The 19188-nt window shown below is 45.5% G+C and overlaps 1 protein-coding gene across 1 annotated transcript; it reads right to left on the minus strand.

Moving 5' to 3' along the window:
- Positions 1 to 3103: 3103 nt before the first annotated feature.
- On the minus strand, positions 3104 to 17429 carry FHL5 (four and a half LIM domains 5). The gene is given in 7 exon segments (XM_054393058.1): positions 3104 to 3368; positions 3462 to 3648; positions 4387 to 4556; positions 5206 to 5380; positions 8640 to 8737; positions 8740 to 8814; positions 17397 to 17429. Coding segments are annotated over 6 exon segments (852 nt in total). The 5' UTR covers positions 8810 to 8814; positions 17397 to 17429; the 3' UTR covers positions 3104 to 3216.
- Positions 17430 to 19188: the final 1759 nt, after the last annotated feature.

Here is a 19188-nt window from a genome sequence, read left to right on the forward strand (position 1 = left end):
GAGCATCCCTCCTAGCGTGTGTGCATATCTTTGAGGGACACCCTGGGTGAGTTTCTTTACTAAGGACCGTTTCATGGGCACCTGATCTGGGTCCAAGGGGAGCTGGCCATTTCCATAGATGATATCCAGCACAGCCATCTGTCTCAGGTACTGAATGCCCTGTTCCATAGCCGTCCATTTAATTGGGGCCCAAGGCAAATCCTCTCTGGTAGGGTACCTGCGCTTTATAGCATTAGTAATCCGGGCCCAGAGAGTGTGTGTTCCATCGAGTTTTGCTAATTCTTTATCCAGACTGGCATCATGAGACAGGGAGCCTAGAAGCTTTGCCTCCCTCTTATCTAGATCTACAGTTTCTGCACCCTCATCCCAACATTTTAGGGTCCAGTTTAGTATTGTCTCACCCTCTCTCCGTGCGTAGTCCAGACGAGTTTGCCTTAATTCTTTTCTGGGCAGAGATGTGATGGTTATGATCTCCTGATCTGAGTCCTCTCCATCTGCTGGTGGGTTCTGAGATGTGCTGGGTCCTGCTGAGGTGCCTTCTTCACCATCCGTATTTGGAGCTGATTTTTGCATCTTTTTCCTGCGTGTGGTAACTGGTGCTAGGGAAACTACAGGTGGAGGGGCATCAGGGGTTATGTGTGAAGCTGTTGGTGGGGGGTCAAACCCGCGGGGCTGGGCCTCAGGTTTGGCCAGCCTCCATCGGGCTGGACAGCATTCACAGCAGCCAGACCCCTCCCTCCTATTTTCATAAACATTATCACAGTGCCTACAGTGCTTACAGCTCTCCGCCTTTGGGCCATTAAGGCTTACAAAAGAATTCCCTAAACCGATTGTCCCTCCACAGATAGCTCTTAATGGGTTGGGGCACCCCCTTCCCCACATGGCCAGAGCAAGTATGATTATCAAGATTACATTTAAACCTACAGAGCATATTTTTACATAGTCCCATTCTCCTTCAGCAATATTTTTATCCACACGTTTAGTTTCATAATAGGTTTCAGAGAAATTCTTTATGTCAGAAAAGTTTGAGAAGTGCCCACCGCCAGTAGGATTGATGGAATTCAAAAGGTACATGCAAAACTGCATTGGCAGAGTTTTTATCCAGTCAAGCAGCATCTCTATAATTAACCAAAGCACACGGTAAGTCAGTAGTTTATACACATGCGTCCAAAAGATCCAGCCAACAGCCCATCCAAAAACTTGAACCATAAGAATCTGTAAAATTACCATCTCTACTTCCAAACCCTTCTTTCCCAATCAGGTGTTATTTTCAAGCAAAAGAAAAAATATTATTTCCCAAGCCCCACGTTGGGCACCAAAAGAAATATTGTGGTGGTTTGAGCTCTGAGTTTAGGAGCTCAAATGATAATAGATATAAATTCCTCCCCCAGCCCTTCTCCCTTTTTTCTCAGCAGGGTGGAGAGAGAGAGAGAAGAAGAAGAGAAAAAAAAAAAACAAAACTCGTGAAAGAAATATTCTGAAGTCAGTTTGGAAGTAGGAGGAATAATTTTTTTTTCTTTTTTCACAAAAGGGAAAGGAAAAAAATTACTAATTTTTTACATATATATATATATATCTATCAGTAATAAGGGGGGTTCACAGAGGTGAGGGATGAGGGTAAGTGGGAAGAAAAATATACAAAACCAAGCCTGGATGGCCTTGTGTTCCTCTGGATGTCGGTGGATTCAGTTGAGAGAAAGGGCCTCAGCCACGTGGTCCGGTGCAGGAGACAGTGACAGCAACAGCAGAAGGAAATCCTCTCAAGCAGACGAGGCAGGAAAAAAGGGAAGAGCAGCAAGCTGTCCCCCCTTTTTATAGGCTTGCTGGGCAGGAAGGGGAAGTGGAATAGACCACCTCTGAGTCAGGGGACCACCTTCTCCCAGCAGGGGAGGGGCCAAGCCCTCCCCAGATTAAATTTCTTTTGTCCACCTGGGGCTGCTTTCTTCTCAGCCCCATCCAGGATGGGTGTGCCCCAGCACAAGTGGCTTGGGTGGGCATCTTGCATCCATCCAGCATCAATCCACATGACACCGTGACTGGGCTTTGGTAGCTGGGGACAGAGATCAGGAAATTCCAATCTGGTACCTAATAGCTTTTATTCAAACTATTTTTAGAATCAATTTTATTTCTTACTTTTTTCCCAAATAAACATGTTCAGTTTCAGGTTTGACTGCAGTGTACTTACAGCAGGAGAAATAAATAATTCAGTTGCTCTTTCTAAAAATATAATGAGTTGATGAGTCAGAGAAGAATTTCATTTTCCCAAATGTTAAGGCTGGCAGATTTGGATTATCATGATCAGTGTGTCTAACCCTGTCATATCTTAGGACTCTGCCTGGTAATTCTCACATCAGTTTGCAATTCAGCCAGCAGATTGTTCAGACGAGGCAAACAAAGGGCCCAGCCCATATCTCTGCGTTTTGCTGAATGTTTCTTCTTGGGTCAACTTCTGGTGATCCAAAATGTAAGGCAATTAACATTTACACTGGCCTGGGTTCTGACAACTAGGAGCACATTGTTAAATCCTCATACATAGTGGGGAAGCACTGCTACATTGAAGGCAAGGAAGCATTTCTATTTATGGAAACCCAAGTCTCACCAAGAGCCTGTATCAGCCATGTGAAATGTGAAAATAGAAAAGGAAGCAGCTGGGATAAAGTGAAAAGACATGAACTAATCCAACTCCAGACTGCAGCAAGGACTGTCATGAAAAAAGAAACTGTCAACCAAAACCCAGCAACACATATAGCAGAAGATCAATGTTTTATTGACTGGGAACTGGCTGCTCTGTGCTCCTTGGGCATCAGTGTTAGGATCCAGTAGAGACACGTGGCTGCCCAGCTTCTGATGACACAGTCTGTGTCTGCGAAGCACTGCTAAGGCCTCACCGTTAGCCATGTGCCATAGAGACTTCATACAGCCCTCCTTGGTTCTTGGGAAATGAAGCACCCATGTTTAAGCTTCTAACAGCAGAGTGCAGTGTCTTACAAGGAGAAACCTGCTCAGGTGGGATTGGAAATAGCTGCAATACTTTTCTGTGTGATTTTCTTAGCCATGGGACTGTTGAAGTGTTCTGTGTAAGCAGTTGGCAACTACGATAGAATGAGCCTGCTGCTGGAATGACTAAATAACTCTTGCACCTTTTCCATGGTTGTCTTACTGCAGAGCTAGGAGGCGCATTGCTGTGGAGCAGGAACAATGCGGCTGTGCACAGAGCTATGGAGCAGAGCCACACTTGTGGCAGAGGACATCCTCCTGCCAGGTGAGGAACTGCTGCCCCAGCAGTGGGGCTGAGCATTTCCCGCAGCGGAAGCACTCCTCATGCCAGTGCCACTCCTCAAAGGAGATAAATCTGGGACCTCCGAGAGCTGGAAGAGATGATGAGAAAGAAGATGTGAACCCAATATTACTGGACCGGATTGTGTCTGGGGTGCCTAGCCCCTTTAGAAGGTGAGACTCACCTGTAACAAGTTTCTTGCAAGCAGCACACTTCTTAGCATACAATTTGCTGAAGCAGTCCACACAGTATGGAAAGTTATCTTTGGAAATAAACCTTTGTCCACACAGCTGGGTTTGGCACCCAGCACACACAAAGCATTCTTTATGCCAGGGCTGGTCCTGGTAGGTCACTCCCCCCGAAGTTATGACCTAATGTATTGACAAACAAGGACAGAGCAAAGAAACAAAGGTGTGAAAGATTATCCTGTCCTTCCACTTGTTTTCTCTCTTCCCATATGCATGACAGAGTGTGGTCACATCAAATGTTTTTCATCTGGAATGTTGACTGACTGCAGTTAAGATGAACGTATCACATGTGAGTATTTTCATAGATTCATAGTATGGGTTGGGTTGGAAGGGACCTTAAAAGATCATCCAGTCCCAACCCCCTGCCATAGACAGGGACAGCTTCCACTAGACCAGGTTGCTCAAAGCCTCATCCATTCTGGCCCAGGGAGGGAGCATCCACAAGGGAGGGTGTCTCACCACCCTCACTGTCAAGAATTTATTTCTCATATCTAGTGTGTATGTAAAATATACTGGAAAAAGTTGGAAAGGGAGGAGCTTTTATCAAGACAAAATTGGGGATTACAGGAGCCAGGGGATTTACGTAACCATCAGTGAAAATGTCAGCTTTTGCTAAACCCACCAGCAATAGTAGAAGAACCCCAAAGCATGTGTTTTGGTCAGTAAGTTTATTTTGAATATAATAATGTTTAAATTAATGTTAACTAGCAGGGCCAGCAGACACTGTTGACCTGGCTTTTGGTGACCCATGCTAAAAGCAGGACTGCTGTTAGTTCACAGAGATTCCATATGACTTAGCTCCTTCCCCAGCAGCAGTATTGCCTCCTCAGGGCAATTCTTCCTTTGGAGGTGGTTAATTACCTTTTTGCAAGAGTAGCAATGGTGAGCAAATTGCTTCTCAAAGCAGGGCAGGCAGTAATTCTCCTTGTCTTTGGTGATCAGAGGCTTTGTCCCCAGTGGCTGCCGGCAATGCTGACAAACGAAGCAGGATTCGTGCCAGGAGCTTCCCTGAAAGTCCATTTTGCGGGACCCTGCAAAATCCCAAAAGAAGCAATACTCCCAGATACAGTCTTGTACCAGAGGGTTCAAACCTTGGCAGTGCTCTTGTTTTTAATCTCCTACCTCAGCACTGGATTACCCAGGGAAGCACTTATCCCAGTGTAGTGGAGTCTCTAAGTGTGCACTTGAGATGTCAAGAGCAGCTTCAGCACCCCACGATCACCTGCAAAGCAACGTTCTGAATTGCCTGAGTATGAGCTTTGGAGCCTGCCCTTGTATGACTGCTCCAGGGCTCTGTGCTCCCCTCAGGCCACCCAGCTCAGTGACAATGGTCAGGTACACAGCACTTCCAGATGTTAAAATTTGTTGCATATTTAGTACATCTATTACTGTCCTGTCTTTTGTCTGCCTTGAACTGTTTCCTTCACTTCTAGCTGCATTATTTCTCTTATTCAGCTGAAGCTGGCAAGTTTTAAGAAGTCAGCATCTTCCTGTGACAAAGTGTGGGGCCCTGCCTCGTCTTGCAGCTCAGCATTTCTCTTTGAGAGCAGCACAGAGGAGAAGTAGTCCCTGAACACTGTTCTGAAAGGCAAGGGTCTGGCAGATTGGTTGTTATTCAAGGCTGTGATTACAATTAAAAGCGCAGTTCCCTTTCCCACTGAAGAATCCTTGCTGTCTTACCAGGCATGATGGTCTTCTGGCAGTGGAAACACCTGGATGAATACTCATCAGAATAGCACTCAGTACACAGCAAGACCTCATCCTTGGCAGCAAAGGGTTTCTCCACCAGTGACAGACTGCATTTGGCACACTTGAAGCATCTCTCATGCCAGTGGTGGCCTTTATAGGACAGATCCTTGGAGAAAGCAATTCCATGTGAATTTCTTTACAGTGTTTTTAGCCCTCACTCCTCCCAGAAATGAAGTGAAACATGGAGAGCATTGGAATAGTGGCTGGAAGAGATGCCACGTGTCCAGGGGCAGGTGTGCTCAGCAGTGACACAGGTACTCAGGGTCACTCTGTTTTGTAGGTCTCCTCCAGAGGGGATTAGGAGCTGCTTTGGCACAAGCAGTTGTCCTTCCTTATGTTACATGAGAGATGTTTTTATTGGAAGAATCGTTTTATATTTCACAGTTGGCTTTCAGCTGTAAACAGGTCATCAACATGAATACTGTGCCCAGGCCACCTGACACAAAGTACCTTCTGTACCCACTTTGAAATCAACCTCGTGGATTTTTAAAATCACAACTTTTTCTTCCAGCTGACACTACAGAACCCTACAGAAAGATCATACTATTGCAGAAAGCAGGCAATTAAAATCTTGTTGAGAGCAAAGTGATTCTCAGGAAGATTATTAAAAAACTGTAGCTTTTGTTTACACCTGTGGCAGTTTAGCCTGGGTGCCCCCTGCCACTGCCGCATGAGATACACCTCTGGTGTCCTGGGTGCCCACCCACAGGGGTGGACACAGGAAACGACGTATTTCTACCCATAAGTCCTGCACCCTATAAGGCCATCTGCAAGAGACGATCTGTCTGGCCCCAAACCAGCACAGATTTTTGGTAGCAGAGGATGGTTCCTGTGCTGAACTCTGCAAATTGGATTGGAGAAGAGCAGGGGTGGAAAAGTTAAAATGGTATCTGGGCGTTGTTGGTTTTTGGTGGCTGGGCTCAAGGTTTTGTGCTGGGGCGACCGTGTGGGCGTTTTATGGGTTCCGAGGGGACACCCTGGTGCGTAGCCGTGGCGTGGAATCCCTCCTGCTGTTCCGAAGCGGCAGCGGCGATTCTATAGCTGCAGGCACTGGGGGAAAGCTTAAGAATGCGGTGCCTGTCCCTTTCCTTTTGTTCCCCGCGGCGCCAGCGGCGAGCAGAGCGGCGCGGAGCCGAGGAAGGGGGAGGGACAGTCGGAAGCAGACCAGGGTCGGCTTGTCCCGCGGCGGTGGGGGCTAGCCGCAGCGGGGCGGTGAGCGGTGGCTCCCGCAACTCAAGAAGGCGGGCGGTGGCTCCAGTTCAAAAGCTGCTTCCGAGGACCCAGGGAGCGAGTATAGCTTTGGCTGGAAAAGCCGCTCTTGTGGCCCGAGGGGTGGCGGCGGTTTTGATCTGTACCGCGGCTGCAGAGGTGACGGCGGCTCTCGCTGTTATCTCTCCCCTGATTTTCGGACGCGCTCCGAAAATGGCGCCTAGCACCTGGCTCCGCCTCTCTTCTCGGTGGGTTGCAGTGCAGCCACTCCCTCTCCGGGGGAGGGCTGTGTAGCCGGATGCCTCCATGCCTTGGCATGCGTACGCTCAGGGGGAGCGGTGTGCCTGTGCGTGGTGTGCATCCGTATTAGCCTCGGGCCGCGGCTGGAAGCGGTCAGCACTGGGCTTGGGAAAGGTCCGTGCAGCTTTGGAAAGTCTCAGCGTGCTGTTGCCTGCAAGGGGTGGAAGGAGTCGAGTTGAGGAGCCTGATTGCTCAGACTCGATTGCCCCGAGGGGTGGAAACATGCCGCTTGAGTGGATGGAGAAATGTTTGATTGAGAAGTTATGAGGTTGTTTCCAGGTGGCCAGGATGCTCCATCGGATCCATGAAGAGTTCACCGTGCAGAAGAATGAACTCTGCGTCGCTGGGAGGTTCCATAGGATGAGGGAGAAGAGCTGGACTGAACTGTTACCTGAGCCCGAGGGAGAGACTCTTTGGAAGGACGCCCAGATGGAGACTTGGACTTTGCCAGACATGTCATCTGAAAGTTGTTTCTAATTTGATGATATGTTTTGGGTGCAGGAATTATGGGTATGAAATAAGGGGTGGAATGTGGCAGTTTAGGCTGGGTGCCCCCTGCCACTGCCGCATGAGATACACCTCTGGTGTCCTGGGTGCCCACCCACAGGGGTGGACACAGGAAACGACGTATTTCTACCCATAAGTCCTGCACCCTATAAGGCCATCTGCAAAGTCATTCTCTTCCTCTTTCTTCCCTCTCTGCTCCCACGGGAGATGTCCTCTCTTATCGGGTAATGCCGGGGGAGTATCCTCAAGGCCTCTTAGGCCTGTCTAGGCCTAATGCCAGGAGGAGAATGGAGGGGGGGGCAGTCTCAGACCTGGCCAGCCTGAGACTTGCCTAGCAGCGGGAGGGGGAAGAAAGAGCCCTGGGGGGTTTGGGTTTACCCTCAGGTGGGAAGAAGGGAAGGATTGGGAAGCTTTGGGAATTCTGTGAGGGGTTCTGTACGCTTTGGGATACTCTTTGTCACTATGCTTTGTAGTTTGTAGTTCTCTGTAGCTTCACCAATTGCTTTTCCATTTAAACTTTCCATCACTCTCCAATCCGTTTGTGTGAGTCTCATTCTTTTGTCCCTTTCGGGGCAAGAGACGATCTGTCTGGCCCCAAACCAGCACAACATCAAATATAACTCCTCCTAAAAACTTGGCAGAAAAAATGTTTGTTTAAAGCTCAGCAGGCTTAGAGGACGAAAAGGCCAAGAGTCTGTGTATGGACCTCAACCAAGAAGTCAAAACCGAGCAAACAGCATGTTTCATTTTCCCAAGGTTAAAAAAACCAAGGGAAAAATGCAGCTCCAAAAATCCAAGCTCAGAAACACCACCATTACCATGTTGTCTGTGAGATGAGCAAGGTAAGTACAGAACTGAGTTACAATTCCAACACCCTTAGTGTCCAAAAGACACATTACATATATATACAGCTTATAGACATGGCTTTGCTTCAGCTTGGCTTCTGCATCTCAACACCTATGGTAAAAGGAACCAACCCAGTACTCGGGATGTTTTTTTTCAGTGGACATCTCTCAGAAATTCCGAAGGTTTGTTCACCCTGATCCAGTGGATTACACCGGCATCCTCCCTGCCCCTCAGGCACTGTGCAGTCTGCTGTCACTGAGTGGCTGGAGATGAAGAATGGAGTCTGGCTGTGGTACACCCCTCCAGCCCTGACTTGTGCCTGAGCTATGTGTGTGTGTCCCTAGAGCTGTCCCGTGTTGGGAGAACAGCACCATTCCTGCTGTGCATGGATGTACCATACCACACTATGGGAAGGCAAGGGTTTGGGTATCGAATCTGCCATGAAAGGAAGAGGGTCTGTGTGCAGTTCAGCCAACCAGCAGGAGCAAAAGCAGAGTCTTTACCTTGGAATCGCACTCGATGGGTTGCTTGCACTCATCACAGGAGTTAGCAAACAGGCTGTCATAGCAGGTCACACAGTAAGCATTTTCTTCTCTTAAGGCCTCCCACAGAGGGACTGCAGGCAGCAATGGCAGGCAGTGTGACTGCTGCTCGTTCTGCTGGGGCTCTCCATGGCATCTGTAAAGAGGGAAAACTCACGTCCTTCAGTGAGGGATTTCTGCTTGGTCAAATGGTAAGTCATGCTGCTTTGCCTGTGAAAGTTAAGACACATTTCTGGGGCATTTGCTGTGGCCTGGAGACCTGATGCTGGGCTCCTCCATACCCGAGTGCTGGTCCTTACCAGCACACACTGTGCTGCCTGCATAATGGGGAGCAAGAAGATTGCTTCATCCCAGTCTAATGGCACTTACATGGATGGGTCAGCTCCTGAAAATGAAGTCATCTCCACATTTTCCATGTACACCTTCTGGCATTGTGAGCAGTTGGGGCTGGCCTGTCAAGCATGTTTACTCAGAAATCAGCAAGGGTTCAAAAGTACAGCCAGCTGTGCAGTTAAAAAGCTGAAGAGAAGTGGCAAGCACTTTGCAGTGTGCTCCAGGCTTTCTCTTGCTGGTCCTGCCTTCCTCCTCTTTCCTTCCTTTTCAAAATACCCCACATCTACCTGACCAAACAGGAGGAAGAGGAGGGATTCCAGGCTGTGCAGCTGGGTTTTGACTAATCCCAGCTGTGCTGCTAACACTTAGTGGCAGTGTAAGGTGACACAAATAAGAAAAACATAAATAGAAATAAACTAAAGCATAACTCAAAGCAAGTCTCCCTTGTTATTGGATAAGATTATCTTTTCTTACATATTTCTTTGCCATGTTCCATGCTGGCAGTGCCAAAACAGTGTGAGCTAGGTGAAATTTCTGTGCCAGATAAGTGCAGGAAATACCACAATTGCATCAAGAGCCAATTATCCAAACCTTCCATCCTCCTGATTTCCAGGCTGCAGAGGCTTGGGTTGGCATCTGAACCTCGGCTGCTTATAGACCTGCAATCTCAACATGTTAAGGATTGTAGAGATGAAGATATATTTTGGTTTTCTTGTTGCTGGATGGGTCATCAGCACTTTGCTAAAATTGGGTCTTAATTCCTGAGAATGAATGAAGAAGAATCCAACAAGTTCTAAGGCAAACCCAGAAACATCTGCTGGAGTCACTGGGCTGCACTCTTCATGAAACTCTTTGTGCGTAGCTGCAGCCAGCACCAGCAATCTCAAATTTTAGAGGATTTGAGAATAACCAGGAAATGTCTCCTGCCATAGTTACATATCAGTGACTCTGGGCAGCTGAAGCGTTTGCACCTTGAGTAACCACGCAGATTAGTTTATCTTAACCTGGTGCAAAGCCTGAGGAAGAGAAGTGTATGAAGAACGAGATTCGAGGGAGTGCTTAACCGCCCCAGTGCTCACAGACTCCACCTGGAGCCACTGCCTCAGACTCTGTTGCCTCTCCTACACCCATGGCTCAGCTTTGAAAAGGCATTTCAGCTTTCTCTGGGTTTCTGCTTTGAAGACATAATTCAAAATGATTGTGAGAAGGAGCAATTACTGCAGGTCTCCGCTGGCACCGATGCATAAGGGCAGGCATTTATTAATCTATTCCTTCAGGAACAGTAGTAATGCAGTGGAAAGGGAGCAGAGAGAGAGGCTTATTTCAGACCAAAAGTAATGACTTGGTTGTTTGGCACAAGCTACGGAAAACTTGTTCCTGTAAATTGAAAATCCTTGGAGCTGAACTGATTTACTCCATTTCTGGCTGTTCTAAACCTTTGTGCAGTAAGGAAATCAGATAATCTGTAACTCAGGTCAGTGGGAACAACCTTGCTTAAAAAGACTACGGATGTGTTTCATGTGATATCCTTGGAATAACAACAGGGCTTGGATCTGGACTTCCTTTTCCTTCAGATAAAACAGAGATTTGAATGTAAAATGAATGAGCCCACATGTGAGAAAAACTACATCCTCCACCTTGTGCATTTGTAAAATGTGACACAGAGCTCCAGACAGAGCAGTGCAGTTAGAACAGAATCACTGCACAACACCAGCACCAACTTTTGCTCACTTGCTCCTGAGCTGGAAAAGCAGCATAAATGAGTGGCTGGAGAGACAATCAAGGAATGTTTGTGGTTAACTGGGCTCCATGTTCAATGTCATAGGCCAGGCCTGAAACTGGATTTCAAAGGAATGTTTGTGCTCCTTTTTTTTTTTTTTTTTTTTTTTTTTTTTTTTTTTTGGGTGGGAACTGGAGTTGGGGATTACCTCTGAGGGTAACCCTAAGTAAACCATCTCTCTGATCTCTTCCTTGCTGAATCAGTACCCAGCCTCCTCATGCAGTTTCTTTGCTGCCTGACAGGGCGCTCATGAAGAACTTGTGCAACTTTCAGTGCTTCTTGTTGCACAAATCTCACCAGCAAAGAGCTTCAGAGCTCTGCAGAAACATCTGCAGTGTTTCCTTCTGATGACTGGTGACAGGTTTATAAGTTATCAAAAAGTCTACATACTCAACAAATTTCTTTAAAATGTGGTTCTCTTGATTTTTTTTTGTTCTTCCCCAGTATTATTTATATACATAATTTATAGATATATATATATATATATATAAAACTTTTGTTCTACCTCAACCTGCCCCAGATTATGTGCACAAACAAAACCTGTGACTAATATCGCAGAACTTCTGAATTTGTAATGTAACTATCCTCCCCAAATCCTGCCTTGATAGTGGAGCAAAGCGCTGTCACTCTTGTTTTACAGATGGCAGTAGTTGCTTGAGAACATTGGAAGTGCCCCCCAAGCATCAAAGCCTGGGGACGTCCTTGAGCTGCTCTTCCAGTAAAATGCTCAAGGTGCCTGAGGCTTGGCTTGTGAGAAGTTGTTCATAGTCTGAGTATGATGATACAAGACCATATTTGGAAATGGAGCAGTGATGATATGAAAGAGAGGGATGGTTTTTGCTAATCTCTTGGCAAAGATCTGAGTAACCTTTCTGAACTGCTTTTATCACTAGACAATGCCCCCCAAAAGTGACTCTCCTCTCCCTCAGCACCACTTACCCTTGCTCCAATAAAGAAGCAGTGGTATAAGCCCCACACAGCTCAGCAGAATGTTTTTCTTGTGGTTTGATCCTAATCTCTAGAGCAGTATGTTTACTTTAAGTTTGCTGGAAGCTAGACTTCGTGTTCTGAATGTCAGTTAAGAAATCTCTGGAGGTCTGATGCTATTCACTCTCCTGGAATGGAACACTGATTCCAGCATTCCAGCTGCTAACTTTTTCCTAGACACAGGGAAAGGCTGTGATGTCTTTGTTCCTTGGTAAAGGGGGATTTTGCTATTACATTGGAACAAAGCTAAATAATGTTGATTTTTATGTATCTAGTAGGCATGGATACATGATAGTATTTGTAGTGTTAGAATATTCCAAGGGGGTGCAGAGGGATGTTGCCAAGGATGTGAGGATATGGTAGCTGGAGTCCTTGGGGTCAGATCTGGAAATGCAACAGTCCCATGGTATGAATTATAAAGCAGAGGAAAATAAAAACAGAGCTGGCTGGTCTGACAGCCACTCCAGCAGACTGAGATAGAATTTAGATGCAATAAATTAGGAGAAGGACTTTCTGTAGAGTTGAATGGTTTCGTATAAAATGCAGAGCACTTGTGAAGTCTTCTAGTTGTGCAGTCATGAAACCTGCTAGATGTGGAACCATCAGACAAGAAGGGCTCTTCTCACAGGAGCTAAAAAGCACAGCCACAGTGCTACTGTTTCACTTATTAACTCATTTGCTATTCTCTAGAAATGTTTGCTACTCCCCCCCCTTGTCTTAACACCCAGAAACACTGATGCTGCTTGGATGGGGATGAGCGTGGGTACAGAACTCTGCATTAAAAATCTGACACCTTTTGCTTCAGGGCAGTTCTCAATGTCAATAAGCCTGCTGCTGAACAGCACCAGCTTGTTCTTGGAGGACAGACAATGGCTGGAATAAGGCTCTCAGAGAGGTACAAAGAAAGGTGATTGCAAAATAAATCACTGAGGGATAAGAAAGTTGCTTGATTACAAAGGCTGTCCCAGGTGTGTCTTTGTTTTCAGGTTTTTATCTTAGAACATAGCTTTGCTTATTTGCATGAATATACTGACTTCATTTCCCCTAGTTTAGGGGTTTTTGGTGAGAGCCGTTGAACAATTCTTCACAAGCATTTATGAAGCACCTTAGTGACTCAAGGTTACAACTGGAGATGAAAGCTGACAGCAGAATTATAGGGAAAAGTGCCTAACATTGTTAGCTTACAAATAAAATATTCTAACAAAGTTCTGCAAGGAAATTTTCCCTCACTGCGGAAATCACAACTTCTTGATTTTTCTGGATGTCTGACTCCCCAGAAATCTATTATTTTATTTATTTATTCCACTTCAAGCATCCAGGATGGATGCCAGTCAGCAGAGTGCTCTGACAATCTGTACTGCTCCAAGGTCCACAAGGAACAGGGTGTTGGTGACTCACCTGAGCAGTGCAGCTCATTCAGAGGCTGCCCTGATAGCCTCACTGCACTGCATGACCAAGGGAGTGTGTGGAGGGAAATGGCTTGAGCTGTACACAGCTTTTGCTTTCAGTTCAGCAAGAAAACCCTCCTAAGGCAGGTGCTAGAGATGGCTGGGCAATAACCTGCTCATGAGGAAAGTTTCCTAACCCCTTTTAGAGGATTAAATTTGTGCTCTGAACCTGTAGAATTTATAAGCTTCCAAAACTAATACAAATGAAAAGAAGTTATTGCATCAGGGTATTTGGAGGAGAAAAAGGAGTTTTGCACTAAGCTTGATCCAAAATTCTCTAACACGGTTGTTTTTAAAATGTGTGTATTATACAAAATATTTGTGAATTTAAAAAAGCAAACCCCAACCACACCTTGGAAAATATCAGTTTGTTTTGCAAAAGTAGGATTAAAAAAGTGAGATTTTACTGCAAAATTTTGGTCTAAAAATTGACCTTTTTCAGCAGAAAAGTTTCTAGTACAAACTCCAATTTCATTTTTTAGACAAAGTTATAAAATTCATCTGAAGAAGTGATTTTACAGGTAAGTGTTTTATTCTAGGAAGAAAGACGGGAATCGGTGTTAGAGTCCTGCTGAAGAAGGAGGAAACAGCCTCACAGGCAGTGCTGGTGCTGACTGCAGTCCTCAAGATCTTAGTAAAAAATAGGCCACTTCTTGTCCATGCAAATGCATCAGCTGCAGAGACTGGAGTCCCCTCTTTCTTACATCCTCTCTCAGGGACAGAAAGGCAGAAGAGGAGCCCTGTGTCTTGTGAGAACCAGAACATCACACCAACTAAAATTCTTTAGAGAACTGACTGCAGGACAACATTTTCTAGTTGGGGTCTTCAAAAGCCTGTGACCTACTTCAGAATTGCTTTGAGAAATAAGATGAGCAATAAGAAAAAGATGAACAGCAACAGCGAAGTTAGCAGTGAGCTAAAATTGGATTTTCATTACCCTATTTTAAAGGAAAAGAACTCCTTCCCCAAAATGACACACAGCCCCCCAAGGTGGTAATAAAGCCTCTGCTGCAGCAGCACAGCCTTTGCCTCTTCTCTCCCAGCAGCACTGTGCCAACGTGACCCAGTTTTCTGATGAAAAAACAAGCAGAGCTGCAGCACTTTTGTGATAAAAATATGACTGCTGATCAAAAATAACCAAATCTAAAGGTTTCTGATCTCACCCCTCTCAGAAGACTGCCAGGACCTCAGTGTCATTGCAGCTTAGGAAAGGCAAAGCTGCAGTGAGGAAGGTTGGCATGCAAGGTCCCTGCTTTGATTGCCCGGCTCTCTGGAGTTTCAGGTATCTCCACTTGCCCAGGGAATGCCCAGTTTTGTTGCCATGAGCAGCAACATCAACCAGTCCTTAGAAAGACTCAGCCTTGCCAGAGACCTTCACCATGTACTCAAGATGTGTGCTTCTGGCGCTGCCTGTTCTGCCTGCTTAGGATGTAAGGTCCTCCAAAGAATTCTGTGCTTTGGGGTCCTGACCGTTCTAGACCAGTTCAAGTGCAGGACCATGCTCGGAGGCCACAGCTCGGCCCAGCTGTGGGGCATAAGGTCAGGCTGGGGAGAAGGGATGGTAAGCACCAGCAGAAGCCTTATTAAGGAACAAATGCAATTCAAGTCTTTGCTAATTTATGATAACTTTGGCAAATGTTTGCAGAAAAAAGTCTGAGCAAGTGATTAAACAACTAAGAATTCTGCCACTGTATATAAAAGGAAAAAAATGTTTTGAGCTTTTATTATGAAATTTTTCCATGCTCTTCAATTTTTAAGCACCAAACTAAACAGAAACTGACAATTAGAAAATCACCATGAACCAGTTCTTCCTCTAATCTTTTTCTTTTCAATTAAATAGAATTCAAGACTCACAGAACTCTAATTATGGCACAAATTTGCATGTTCTAATACATAAATGAATCATGCTGTGGCTGAGTTTGGAACTTGAAGAGCTTACTGGAGGAAGACTGGGCTCCTAATAAATAGATTTATAGCCTCGTACAGTTCTGGGCTTCTGATCAATAGAATTGTAACCAAATACTCTCAGGTATTTTGCAACCTTCCTTTCAAAGGTTTCAGAATGCTTTTCTGCCACCAATAATGGAGTAATGCTGAACCACAGCTGTGAGACACCTGTCTACAGAAAGGTTTGATATTTGTCAAAGTAATTGACTTGCTGCAGGTCAGAGGGCAAAGCTGGAGGAGTGGAAAGAAAAGAAGCCAGACACTGTGCCTGTGCCTGCCAATTCCTGCCCATGTCCCAGGACATGTTTCAGGAAGGTGAATATTCTTCTGAGCTATAAAGCCTTTAAGTGTGGGGCAACCACTGCTGAGAAGGCAGCAGGCTGGCATGAGGGAAGTAGAATCAAAGAAAACTCTTAGTCTGAACAAGAGAGCCAGGAAGGGTGGATGGAGTGTGCTGTGCAGTAGCAGAGCAGAGAGGGATATTAAAAAGCCAACGTGAGCTTTGTGAGGCTGGTGAACCAGGCACCTGGTATCGTTAGAGAGAGCTGCATCTCCCTCCAGGTGGCTCCTAGCAGAAACCTAATTTAACCCTCATTATAAAGGCAACCACAGGAGAGTAGGCAGCCTTTGTAACAGTCTTGTCCCTCACTGTATCTCTGCTACAGAACTTATGTTATGGGGGGGTCTATTAACTTGTATTAACATGTCAGCTCAGGGGGGCTGCCATGAAGTTTGTGTATTTCTACACAACCACCCCCATTTCATCTCTCTTCATTGCACAGGAAAACACAAATGTATGAAACAAGGAGTTCACAGTATCCTTTCTCACCAGGGCAATGTGCTCTGCTTCCAGAAGAGCGAGTTCTGCTTCAGGAGCCCGAACAGACCAGCAGTAGCATCTCACCGTGCTAGCTTCCAAATCTGGGGCTCTCGAGGTTTTAACAGAGCACCTCAATCAGAAATCATCCCAGTACTAGACACAAGACATCATCTCATCCCTAACTGGCAGGGAAGCATGCAGAACAACTCAGGCCAGGTTTATTCCTCAGGTGATCTAAAAGAGCAGCAGAGCTGCATTAGCTGACAGGAGGGCTGCTCCTTTCAGCAGGCTCAGAATTTCACCCTCTGATTTTTGGCTTCACATTTGGAAGCACACTGGCTAAGACTTTCACATTTCTTTCTGTCTGCCCATGGTTAGGCAATACTAAAAGTTGTAAGTTTTTTTACTGTTTTTTGGTTGGTTGGTTTTGTGAAATAAAACTCAGATATGAAAAAAAAATAAATGAGGCAAGCTGGGCTCAGTTTGGAGCCCACAGAACATTTGTCTTACCGAGTCAACCAAAAAATACACTGCCTGCAAGCAACCTGGAGGCACCACAGTTCACAGCTGACCAGCATCTCTACCAAGCACCTTTTGATTTCATTTTGCTCTAATCCTACAGGAAAGTAACTGTGCCGTCTTCAGTTTCTACCAGCTACACAACTTCAAATCAAAGTGACTTCTGTGACACTGCGATGAAGTTCCCTGGGCAGCCCACCAGCAGTCTCCCATCATGGTAACATCCCTAGTCCACTGCAGCCTTTTCTGGCAAAACACTCCAGACATGTTGACTCATCACACAAACAGAAGACAAATATGGGTGAAAATATTAACCACAAACAAAAAAAATAATCTGAATAATTTTTACAACAAGTCAAACTATTGCTCTGAACAGCAGCTGTAGCAGGCTGTACTTTGAAGAGCAAGAGCAACCCATGCCAGGCATTCAAACCGGCTGTGGTAGGAAGTGCTTTACCTTAGCAGCAGAGACACCAGCCAGAAAGCTTTCTCACAATAACAAAGAGCTAGAAAAGCTGGCTAGGAGATAAAGGTGGTGGCTGAAATGTCACAGGAAACAGCAGATTCTTCTGTTGCTGGGTTGTGCTTTGGAGCAAGCAAAATTGGTCCTCATCACAAAGGAAGTCCCAGACAATCTTCCCATAAATCAATGTGAGCCAACTTAAGAAAAACAATTGTATCCTACTAATGTGTGAGACTGGCACACAAAATAAAGACATTTTGATATACTTGTAGAATTCTGCATCTAATTCAATAGCAGTTTTGTGTCTGAAGAAAAAATGTTCCTGCTTACTTGCTCAAAATAATAAATTAGGGAGCTTGTTTACCACCACATTTAAACATTATCAGATAAAGGCATAATGGAAAAGAGCCTCAATACTCACGTTTGGTCTGGAGCCGCTTCTCACGGTAACTTGTGCAGTAAAATAAAGGAAGAAATAATTACATGTCTTCACAGAAACAAGCATTCATCAAATCAAAAGAAACAGAAGACACTGCCAGAGCTATTTAAGAAACTGGCTGGCTGGAGGAAGGCTGAGGGTCAGTTTGTTTCCCTTAGACCTCCTGACATGCAAGTAGCTGGCTGCCTCACCACTGAGTCAAATCAGTCTTTGACATACTCTAGTTTACAAATGGCAAACACAGACTATGCAGAAGGCTCTTAAGGGAACTTATTTCAGACAGTTATCAAAAGGGAAAAGGCGTTTCTGTTAAAAACCCCTAAAGAATCCAAGCCCCCAAAAGCCCCAAACATCTGTACAAAGTAGAAAGAAAGGAAGGAAAAAGAGCTGGGTGATCATTCATTCCCAGTCACATTTGGTCCATGCAAAATGAACCCAACAGACTTCCAGTGCCCTTGTAAACAAGAAACGAAACAGGAAAGTCCTGATTGCTAAAGCCTGACTGTTGTGTGCAGGAAATGGGGACCTGGAGGAAACACTTTCCCAGTGTCAGAGAGGACTTCTAGCCACTAAGCAGAACTGCTCTGACACTACAAAACCATTTCTGGGCTGTGACAATTTGCTGCCCTCCAGCAGGCAGGAAGGTGTTCATATGGCAGCACCATCAGATGGACAGCAGTGGCCTCCTCCAGGTTCTCTCTGTTTCTCAGGGAACCACCTTCTCTAGCACACCACTTTCATTGCACTCCAAAGACCATCCTTGGATTTGTCTAGCTGGAGGTAGAGCTCATAGCTACCTCAGCAGATGTGCCCTGAGAAGCATTTACAACAGTCAGCTTTTTCCAACTGCTGCAAGCTGAGCACCACTGAGGACACAGCTCTGCTGCTTTGCTGGAGCACCAGTTAGATGATGTCTCACTCCCACATCTCTTTCTGAACTTCCCGGAACAGCAGCCTATTTCATCTGCCCCCAGACATGACCTGTCTTGACCTAGCCTCCCCTTCACATTGAGGAGCTGGGAAATGCACCAACCAAATGGTGTCTCTCTTCCAACTTCTCAAGTTGCTCTTCCCACCCCAGCCTTTTAAATTAAACCCCCTCAGACGTCATTCTTTAACAATTCATTGCGGGGGGGGGGGGGGGGGGGGCGAATGGGGGGAGGTAACTAACTACTTTGTTGTTTTCCTGAGAAAACATCTTTGGCATTTACTGACTATGTTATTTGGATTAGTAGAGAAAGGAATTCTGCTCTCCTAAGTATGCTGTTTATCCAAAAGCTTAGGATAAGTACAATTTTCTGTTTGAAGTACAATCATGGCCTTTGAGCAGCACATACTCACATACTTGGGAGGCTCAAAAAGCACCCAAGGGAAAATCACCACATGCCTTGTTCTTGTGTTCCTCTCCAGGCACCCACTTTCAGCCTGTGCTAGAGATAATACCAGGTTATGCAGACCCTCAGTCTGATCAATGCACACTGGTTCCTCTGCAAGAACACTAAACTTCCTATTAAAAACAAAAAAACAGATCCAGTATTTTAGAAATTTGTGTTTTCTGGCCTAGTAAATTTTATCTGAAGTTCCAAGGGATTGCAGCCTGGAACAGAAATCAGACAGACCTTCTAGGCCACTCAGAATGCAGGTAAACCCCGGTGGTGCACATTACCAACTGCTGCTTGCAAGTTACAAGTCACATGATGATCAAACCTTGGCTGAGTCAACAGTACATTTTAAGTATCTCATCATTTAATGTTCTTGAAATTATTGCATATTT

This window comes from Indicator indicator, chromosome 27, assembly GCF_027791375.1.
Source record: "Indicator indicator isolate 239-I01 chromosome 27, UM_Iind_1.1, whole genome shotgun sequence".
Taxonomy (NCBI): domain Eukaryota; kingdom Metazoa; phylum Chordata; class Aves; order Piciformes; family Indicatoridae; genus Indicator; species Indicator indicator.